A 10,841-nucleotide genomic window follows, 5' to 3' on the forward strand; every position below is an offset into this window, starting at 1 on the left:
ATGTGCCAGCAGTGTGCCCTGGCGGTGAGGTATATGAGGCTGTGTGAGCAGAAGCATAGCCAGTAAATCAAGGGAAGTGATTCTTCTTCTCTAGGTGGCACGAGTTAAGCTGCTTCTGGAGTGCTGTGTCCTGTTTTAGGCCCACCAGTGCAGGAAGGTTGTTGATAAAGTGCTGAGGGAGCTTGTTAAGCCACAGCAGCCCTTCTGTACTTGCAAGGAAGTTAACAAGAGGCTGGTGCCAGACGCTTCACAGCCATGTATGATTGGAGGCTGAAAGGAAATAGCCATGAATTGAAACGAAAGAAGCAGGAGAGGTTGTAGCTTGATGTAAAGTGAAACTTTCACTGTGAGGATGGGCAGCTGGTGGAATGGGAATTACAGAGAGGTGTAGCCTCTGTCCCTTGAAATTTACAAGACATGCTTGGATAAAGCATTGAGTAAGCTGCTCTGATCTAATGGCTGTTCCTGTTTGGATTTGGAGATTGGACCAGAGACCATCTCAAGTCTCTTCCAACTGGAATGAGTGAATTTGAAAACTACTCCTTTTGTTAAATTTGGGTGAGGGATGGAATGAAGTACCTGCTTTAGGCTCACCATGTCAGTTTCTTGACCAGAGCAGACTCCGCTGCCAGTCTGGAAGTCTGCTACAAAATAATTGTAATGCTGTATAATAGAAGTGTATTTTCTGTATGTGAGCTGTTACACGGAATAGCTGAAGCTTGTATTTGCAGAGTTTATACAGGTGTCTCTGTTGGGATCATTGCCTGAGCATTAGGGAGTTCAGTGATGTTTCCTGCTTCCCAAGACATGTGCTGAGATTAAGGGCAGAAAATTCTGACAGGAATTAATGAGTATGTATCCCTTCTATCCAGTGACATTCCTTCACTGTAATATCTGTTAAGTTGTCAGCACTCTGATGGCTGTAGCGTTTAGAGTTGATTTGAGGATTTCTTCTGCAGAAGCTTCCTGTGTAGATAGCATTTTATGTCAGTTATATTTTTTTTGTTTTTTCCCCAGCCACCAATGATCAACCTGAATGTGGACAATGACGTACAGTTTGTGAGAAGTAAGTTGCTGTGTTCCATGTGTGAAGATTATTCTTGAAATATTTCATGCTTTTTTACAATGCTGAGTACATGCTGTAAACAAATGAGAAATGCTTATATACTTACTGTAGGCAGAGCGGGAGGAATGCTGCACACTGAAGGACATAACAGATGTGATGCAACACATTTTCATAGTTTTTCCCTCTTTAAATCTGCTGCAAGTGTACTTTCTCACTACTATAAAGAAAATAACTTAATGGAAATGCAAGTTAGAAAACTGAAATACCATGCTAGCAAATGTTGATTTTCAGCTGGTATTAACAAATGTAAATACAAGCTTGAGTGAACTTGCATTGTTTGTTTGGTTTTTTTCCTCACTAATTGAATAGTCTCACACATCTCACAATAACACAGTCCAAAACTGAGTTGTTGAACCTGTCAATTCATGTTAAAGAGTACACAGACTTGCAGCCACGGAATGGGTATGATATAGCCATGAGTATGTTTTTATGAGTAAAAGTGCATGTCTCATTCATCCCAGGAAAAATACTGAAGTGTTTGGAAGTAGAGTGTTTCCTAGGGAAGTTTCCTTACACGTGCACCCATGTGCACAAACACACACACACTTGCAGCATTGAAGCATTAGACTGGAATATTACTCAGTGACACAGTTTTGATCAGATTTGAAATACCTGGTTAGGTTTGCAGGAGAAAAGACAAGTAACAGCAGGAGTTGACAGTCTGTCATTGACTCTAGAATCAGATGCGTGTGTGTGTGTGTACTATGTCTTTTTTGTGCTTTAAAAATACATACTTTCTATGCCTTATGCATACATAAATAACAATCCAAAGTTAAACAAGCTTTTCATCAGAAACTTTGCTTCTGTTTCTGCAAACATGCTGGTAATAGATATATGTAGCACAGGGATCTCTGTTAAGCTTGCGGTGTCCTGGTATCTGTAGATCTTTGTTGCATTAGTAAATGAAACAATGGCATCACCAATTCTTTTGCCCTGAGGCCAAATAGTACAGCCAGAGTTTGTCCATATATTGAGCTCTCAGATTCCAGAACAGACTGGTCACATCCAGGCTGAAACAGTCCCTGAAACTAGGCTAACTCCTGAACCATGCCTGAACGTTATCTGAGAGACCTCCAGGTTAATCTGGGCTGAAAGGGTGTGAGGGGGGGGGAAAACAAACAAAAAAAAACCCCAACCACCATTTTAAGTGTCATGGAGCAGATGATAGAGCTTCGGTTCTCTGGCAGTGCCCTGACACTATCTGTAGTTTCCCTGGTATTCATTGAGTAGTCTGAGCTCACGTCCTACAGAACATACAGTTACACAACTGTTAATGTCCATACTAGCTGTCTGAAGTCATGAATGTTGAACAGCATGAAGATACATGCTTGGTATTAGGGTACAATCATTGCAATCAAATGAAGGTATATGTAGCTAATAGACTTTATATAATACCATTACAATGTCAGCATTAAGAATGACAGTGTTTTCAGACTTCTGTCTTCATTGCTCCTTCATCAGCATTGTGTTTTTTAAGGAACACTTCATACTTGTGTAGTAGTTTACCGTAAATATTCTATGAAAACTTTACAGGAACTCTGAAAGTCAAAAAGCCTCGATTTGATGCATCCTTGGTTTATTTGACCCGAAAATTCATGGATCTTGTCAAAAGAGCTCCAGATGGTGTCCTGGATTTAAATGAAGTAGCAACAATGCTTGGAGTACGAAAACGAAGAGTGTATGACATCACCAATGTGTTGGATGGAATCCACTTAATTCAGAAAAGATCTAAGAATCTTATCCAGTGGGTGTGAGTTGGCTTTGAAACTTCTAATCTCTGAAACAATGAAACCCAACAATTTTGAGTTGTGTTTATAATGTTTAGAGTATTTTTAAGTATGTTGAATTACTTTTAATAGATACAAGTATTTTAAGTTCTTCTGTATCTTTAGGCTATCTGAATTACTATATTAACAAGCATCAAGTGCAAAAGCACAATGAAGCATATTTCAGCAGAGTAAAGAATGCCAGAGTTTCTTGTTGTTTTCTGTTAGTGTACTTTGTGTTCAATAAACATGCTCTTATCTATATAAACATACTAGACAACTTCCATATTCTTTTAGAGGTTCTAATCGTGACCAAGTTCTTGGAAAAGCACCAGAGCAGCAAAACCTTAAAGACGAACTTTCTGACTTGTCAGCCATGGAAGAAGCTCTGGATGAATTAATCAAGGATTGTGCTCATCAGTTATTTGAACTAACAGAAGACAAAGAAAATGCAAAATATCCTTTTTACTGTTGTATTACTTTAACATGTGGTTTCGGTTGCAAGTACTCAGGTATCTAGTAATAGGTGTAGTCTGATACCACAGGTATGCAGTAATACTTGATAATGAGTTTTATAATAGGAAACTTATTGGTGATTTTATATTAGTATATGCTAGTCACATGCCTTGCTTTGCCGTATTATGCACAGTCTGGCCTGTTCTCAGAGGAGTGCTACTTGTGTGAGCTTTCCTCTGTAGAAGAATGAAAGTGGGGCAATAGTCTTGGTACCCTGACCATCACCTTGTTCTCTCCATTACAGAGTAAAGCTGTCTCAGAGGCAGGTCTTGACTTCAGATTGAGTTGCTTAGTGAGGTGAGAAAGAGGACCCAAAACAGAGTCCCAGTGGCCTGTTGCCGAGAAGAGACAGTGGTATGTTGGTTGTGTTCTAACACTGTTCTCTTTCCTGGGGGAGGTTCCAATGCAGTCTCATCTTTCAGATGGGTTTTGATAACAGAAAAGGGATTTCTTTTTATATGACATAAACATTGGATTTTGGCTTTGGGTTACAATAAAATATTATTTGGCTCCCTTGTCTGGCAGAACGTTAAGGTCTGTGCTCAAATGAAATGGGCCCATTTTCTGTATGATATCAGGAAGACTTCTCATTACACCTTACCTGTTCTGGTTAAGAAAATAATTCCATAATTTTACAATAAACTATTTACGTGCATAGTTATTACAAAAAGGAATCACGGAATCTTAAGAGTTGGAAGGGATCTATAGAGATCATCTAGTCCAACTCCTCCACTAAAGCAAAGACGTACTTTCTCAAGGGCAGCATTCCTTCTGCTTTGTAGATTTAGGACAGTATCTGTGCAAACCATTTGTCAAATGTGTTTGGTTTTTTAATACTGAATATCTTGATTATTTTTTGAAGCTTTTCATTCCTAGAAATAAAGAAAAAAGGTTTTTCACTTGTTAGCTAATATTTAATTTTACGAAGTTAGTATTAAAGTAACCTCTGAACTAGTTACCACTTTTCTTTAGTTGGTGTTCTGCTTCAGTGTATCTTAATATCATGCTCTTTACTTCTGCCCATTAGCAAATTACTTTACAGAATCCTTGACCAATGTATACACTAGCTTATGTGACATACCAAGATATCCGTAGCATTCAGGCGTTTCAAGAACAGATCGTGATTGCAATCAAAGCTCCAGAGGAAACCAAATTGGAAATACCAATTCCTAAAGAGGTAAGTTTTAGACACTTCTGTCTTAAGGGAACAAAAGTTCTCAAATCTTATTTTTGCAGCAGCAGTCAATAATTGACTTCCAGTTTCTTTGTCATGTATAGCAAATACTGGTATTTTATTGTTCTTGTATCCCACTAAACAGTGCTGTAGGTATAATAGTCTAAGAAACTTATTTTCAATATTTTTTTGTTAACCTAAACTGTTAAACATGTCTGAGCTTTAGTTATTTTGGTTTTGCTAAAGAGAATGGAATAGCTGTAATAAATATTACTTATTTCTACTGTCAGCTTGTTTGATAATTATTAGAATAAAGAAACTTCCAAGGAGCTGTTATTGTTTGTATACTAAAATCTACAAAAATTGTACATCTAACAAAACAAAGCAATAAACGTGATTTGATAATGATCTTAACAGTGTGTAAATGCCGTCTTAATGAGTAGACACCTATTGTTACTATAATATTAAACAATGAAATGCACAGCATGGTTGACAAAAGAAAATGTTTTGGCATTCCAGTAGATCATGTCAGGTTGGATTTTTCGTGGAGGTGAGGGGCTGTACCCTATTCTCACCTCCGGGTACATCACACATCCTCCCATTCAGGTCGTACGGAAGAGCTGTAGCTTTGCCCTCTGCAGGTGCAGTGTGACTGGGTGCATCAGGGCCTATACACTGGGAACCCACTGCTTAAAGTAGTGCTGTGAAAGAGGGGAAATACTAGAAGTAAGCTTAAGACAACAAATGGAGCTTTAATTCTATTTTCCTTTTGCATGTGCATTTTTATAATGTTCATAATGGTGTAGTCATCGAGTTTGCCTTGCTGTGTGCACAGAAAGGGAGGCGATACTACAGGAAAAGGAGATATGAATCAATAGAACCAGAAGACTTAGATCCACTGCATAGATGTCCAGTGATTTCACTGGTAAAAGGAGCTGGCGCTCATCCTGTGGAGATGAGAAAGATAAGATTTCAGAGGCTTCCTGAAGCAAAAGAAGGCAGGATTTAAAAAGCTGTACTTAAAACAGAATCTTCTTTCTGTTTTGCTCTGTGCCTTTCTTGCAAGGCACAGAGCAAATCAAATTTAATGTGCAATGTGATGTCTTCTGAAGGAAAGCAGTAAAAGTAATATGGTTTAGTTGCTTTGCCATATTATTAAAGCTGCTATGTGCTTTGATTTGTGTTCTTGTCCATAGCATTGACTTGTCAAGTTTTAAATTTTGTTACTCTTAGTAAACATATAGCAAATCTTGGTCATATATCAAAAGGTCAGTAAAAAGACTAAACAAAGATTCGTTAGGTGCATGTTCACCAAAAATGAAACCTTGTTAGCTTAACGGTGCTTAATAATTGGCTTACAAATCTATGTAATAGTCATAATTTATGTAGAACTAGTAACAATTTTAAATAGTTACGTCATTTCTGTATTTGGTCTGTTCTTAATCTGTTGGCTTTAAAATATGTGCAAAAATAAGATTTGTTCCTTCGCTTATATGCAAGTTGCTGTTTTATAGGATTGCATAGAAGTACATGTGAAGAGCACCAAAGGGCCCATTGATGTGTATCTCTGTGAGGTGGAACAAGAAAAGCCAGGTGCCAAAACTTTTGAAGATACAGATACTGTCACTTCTGAAACTGAGCCATCGGTTCCTCCTGATGAAGGTAGTGCCTTCCATTTACATTTTTATCTTCGTGCGTGTTTTTTAAAGACCGTCATACCGTTCTGATAAAGTTGAAAACTACTGTACGAGTATAATTTTCTGGGCATAGTTTGTGGGCCAAGATGTGTGGGAGTATAGGAAACGCCTGAAAGAGAAGTCTGTACTGTTGTGTTACCTCACAACAGCAGGAGGTCAGAGAGTCAGGCACGTGCACACATAGCATGGCACTTTTTCCCTGACCCCTTTCCTTCCTTTGCTCGTTACTGGTTTCCTGACAGAGCTGCGCTTTGCAGATGGAACAGTGTGTTTCAGTTCTCAGCCGCGTCACTGAAGAGTCCAGCAGCTCCACTGAAATTCTTGTCCTGAGAGTTAAGATGCTGTTTCAAACAAGAGTGTGCTGCTCTCACTCGTTACTGTCCTGTCTAAGGGAGAGCAGACAGAAGAGGAGGTGTAATATTTTGATCTCTTAAAACAAGATTGGCTGGATTGTCTTTCAAGAGCCCCAATGCTGCAGGATGTTGTGGTTTAAAAATAAACGTGACGGGAATTGCAGTAGTTCAGAACACAAAAGATAAATTATTTTTAGTAGTGCTGCTTTATAGTTGAGGGGAAGAGTTGACTTTTTAATCTTAGGCATATTTTTTTTTCATTTTATTTTGCTTGCTAAATGACTCAGAATTGTATTTCCTATAATGACAGTAATCGTATTACTTTTCTTCCTTTCCTGTCAAAGTGAGATCTCCGGGGGAAGAAAAAAAACAAACCACCTGAGATGACATATTAATTACAAGTCAAAAATCTAATACAGAATGTAAATATCTGTGTTACATAACTTTTTCAAAGCCGCTTGGATCTGCAAACTTACTAACCTGAAATGTTCCAAAGTGTTTTAAATTTAAAACAGCAGTGGGTTGGTTGAGTGCTTTCACAGGATTGCTTATCTTCCCAAGTCAGAAGTCAACAGTTCCTGGAGTTGCTCTTAGGAGCTTTGTTTTCATAATTGCATGTGATCTACCAAGCTTTGGGAAAATGATGTTTTTAGCTTATGAAATAACTTTAATTGACAGAAAACGCAGGCAATGGATTTCTTCTGAAAATGAAGATTTGAAAACTATTTCTGGAATGATCCACGATCCTTATGAGAATGTATATAATAAAGAAATGCACTTTTCATTTCTGAGGCTGCACTACTACTAAGCAGGATTGTCAAATAGAAATGTAACAAACTGGCGTATCAGAAACGTTCACTATATGGAACAAGATGTAAATATAATGAGAGTTATGCCTTACACTGTGTAGATGCTGTTTGCATTGTTTGCATCCAGCTCTGCATGAACTATGGTATCAACACTGAAGTTAAATAATTGGGCTCTTTGTATATATGTGTATCATGTCTAGGTAGTTACTGATGTAGATTTATTGAGATGGTTTGCATTTCTGCCTTTGTACAGCAAAGAAATAAAATAAGCTTATAAAACTATGAAATAGTCTAATCAGTCAGTCTAATGGAACGTGTTGGGTTTTCTTTGTTTGAATTTGCTGGGTAACTACAGACATTAAAACTAATGTGAAAACTTTAAATCTGTTATGTGGTGCTGGCAGCTAGCAGTTAGATCTGATTCGTGTGATGTCACAATACCGTAGCAATTTTCAGAAAAAAAACATCATGATCAATAACTATTTAAATTGGTCCCTTCCAGTTTCTAGAGTTTACATACAGCATAGCTTTAGCCTAGTACCATCATCTCTTTGTGGCTTTACCTTGCAAAATATGTGAAGTCCTTCAGAACTACATCTGTATTCATCCATCTTTAGTATCTGTAAAGTGAGGCTTCAGAATTTTGAGACTGGGTGTTCTGAGTTAACTGTCACTGTACAAATGCCGTACTTAGGCTTATTTCACTCTTGTATGGAAAAGTGTCCTTCATAGTTGTCTGTGTGGGGAGGGCTTTGTTCATCTGTTTGTGTTTAATTCAGAACTCCCGAGTCCTCCTTTTCCTAATCTGACAGTATCAACAACTATCCAGCTACTCGCAAGTGAGAACAACACAGTTAACAAACCCCTGAACATTTTAACCAGCTACTCTACAGCTATTTTAAACAGATGCGGTAAAATTAAATGCCCTATATTCTAATGAATGCAAATAAGGTAGGGTACTTGACATGGAAAAGCTTAAATATACCTAAATGTAGACAGAGTTAATCCAGTTTTCTGCAAGGTTCACGAGTTCTACAAAATGCGTAGTAGTAGACTATGAAATTGGGAAATACACTGATTGCATGCTTGTATCAGTAATTTTGTCGTCGTGTATGTGCTACCAACTTCCAGCTCCAGAATGCAGGACTTCCATGTTGGATGCTATTTTTTTGCATCTCTATAAAATGCAAACTGCAGGCTGAGCTGTTATAAGTCAAACAAAGTGAAAGTACATTTCATATGTAGATCGTAATAAAAATGGGGAATGTGTTCCTCCAGTGAAGATGGGGCGGGGGTTAAAATTAAACCATCTTCTGCACAGAAAGGGTGTCCTTCTCCTTTGGGGGCTGGCTTCTTGCCAGATGGCAAACTCACTATTTGATTTTTGCATTGCTGTTCTGTTTTGGTGGGGAGAGAGATCTGTGTGTAAGAGAAGTATTGATCCCCCTACGCTGGTTCAACAACTTGGGATAGCGTTTGCTCTGAAATGTGTAAAATTCTCCAGTACCAATGCCTGAGTGCTGTGCGTTAAGGTGATGATGCAGTGTTTTGAACTGTGGAGTAAGGAAGTGCGCTTTTTGCAAAATAACCATCTTATCAATGCTAAGGAAGTCTGTCTTCAAAAGCAGAACATACTTTAGTTAACTGAAACATCAGGATTTTTCATTTTTAACAATTCTCTAGAAATTCTGGCTTTTAACTTCAAGCTACGCAATTATCACAGTGAAAGGGGAGAAGATGTAATATGACAGTTAAAATTATTTTCTTAAATATATTTATTGTTTTAATAGTGCACCTTCAGTGGAACAAATGGATTTTCAAAGATTAAACCACTTTGTCATTGCTACTCAGATATTTACAGTACTATCCACTTGTGATACTGGAAAACAATGTAGTGTATGAGCTCAGTACACTAACTAGCTGAAAAGATTAGACTTGGACTTGAGGAAAAGCTCCTGAGTGATGCGGAACTTAAACACAAGTTGCAAGCTCACTTAAAAAGTAAATGCAACAGGACCTTACTCTGAATTTGTATAATAATGCTGGATTTTTTTCTGCAAGGTTATTAAGATGAAAGTATCTTTTTAGAGTCCATTTTCAGCATATTTGTACGTGTAAGCACTTCCCTCAGCTATTTGAGGACTCTGCCTGTAATAAATTTAAAAGCTATAATAACGTTTTTGTCTTTCCTTCAATAAGAATGGCTGAGCATCCAAATGCATTAATCAGCAATAGCGACAGCCAGGGTCTGTAATGATAAAACGGCCTGGTTTTGCTGACTCTGTAACTGGAACAAATGCCACAAGTTGCCAGTTCAGACCTTATTTGGTATGGGAAATTACTCGTCAGAGTTTTCAGATGTGAATTGCAGTTTTTAAATAATGTGATTTGTAAAGAAGAGAGAGGATTGCTTTTAATTATTATCTTTTGGAAAGCACTTAAAAGACAGCAAATTCCTTCATTTTGAATAATCGTTTTGTGTGAAGAGCCTCGCTTATGAGGATAATTAAATTACACTGATTTCAAAAGGCACTGTAGCCCGTGTAGTTTTCAGTGGTGAAGTTAGCCTGCTTGCTAGAGGATTGGCTGGTCCCGACGAGCTGGAGTTGACTGCAAGCTTTAAACTCTCGTGTGTTTGAACCATCTCAGTGTATAGGCTGGCTCCGGCATGGTGCTGCGACTTACAAGTAACGGCTGAAGTGTTTATCCGGAGCAGGAATCTGCTATTTTTGGTTCCACTTCTGATCTGCCAACGGTAATTTGTGAGAAGTGTGTTGAGGCTAACATCACCTAAATTATACTTGCTTGGGTACGGCTTATATAAATCTACACGAGGCTTCTCACATAGATGATTACTGAAGGATTTTGGATACTCACTTGTAAAAAAACATGGTACATGTCTGGAAGAAAATCATAATGATGCTTGGAAAAGAGAAAGAGAAGCTTGATGTCTCCGTGTATCTATCTCAAACGTGGTTCCTTCCCTTCCTTTCATCCCCCCGCAGTCGGAGGGTGGGCTGTCCAGTGGAGTGCAGCTGTGCTGTCTGGACATCCGCCGCATCTACATGGGCTTACGGGAGCTTCTCACAACGTGATCCGGGAATGAGGTAGTGTTTGGCATCGCCCCTGGATCAAGTGACGGGGCTACAGGAGACGATCCGAGAAGCTGTAACAGCAAATTCAAAAGGTACAACCTCACGACATCGTTTGCCTTTTATTGACTCTTATTAGGCCTCTAATATGTCATAGCATGCTTCATCAAAAGGAAAACTTAGCACTTCAAATGGAAACTGCAGGGACCTAAAAATCTGCAAGAAGCTATTCAAGTTCCTGGAACAGTTTTGCTTTCAGTCTTTTGTAGATTCTAATGCAAATCCAGCACAGGACTGCTTTTAGATAA

General features: G+C 38.4%; 1 protein-coding gene across 1 annotated transcript; it reads left to right on the top strand.

Moving 5' to 3' along the window:
• The first annotated feature begins 1,023 nt into the window (after positions 1–1,023).
• Positions 1,024–7,014, top strand: E2F6 (E2F transcription factor 6). The gene is made up of 6 exons (XM_009889767.1): positions 1,024–1,066; positions 2,660–2,876; positions 3,190–3,348; positions 4,471–4,585; positions 6,097–6,244; positions 6,977–7,014. Exons 1-6 carry the CDS (start codon positions 1,024–1,026, stop codon positions 7,012–7,014), a joined length of 720 nt encoding a protein of 239 aa, XP_009888069.1.
• Positions 7,015–10,841: the final 3,827 nt, after the last annotated feature.

Source organism: Charadrius vociferus, unplaced genomic scaffold, assembly GCF_000708025.1.
Source record: "Charadrius vociferus isolate BGI_N301 unplaced genomic scaffold, ASM70802v2 scaffold267, whole genome shotgun sequence".
In the NCBI taxonomy this organism is placed as follows: Eukaryota; Metazoa; Chordata; class Aves; order Charadriiformes; family Charadriidae; genus Charadrius; species Charadrius vociferus.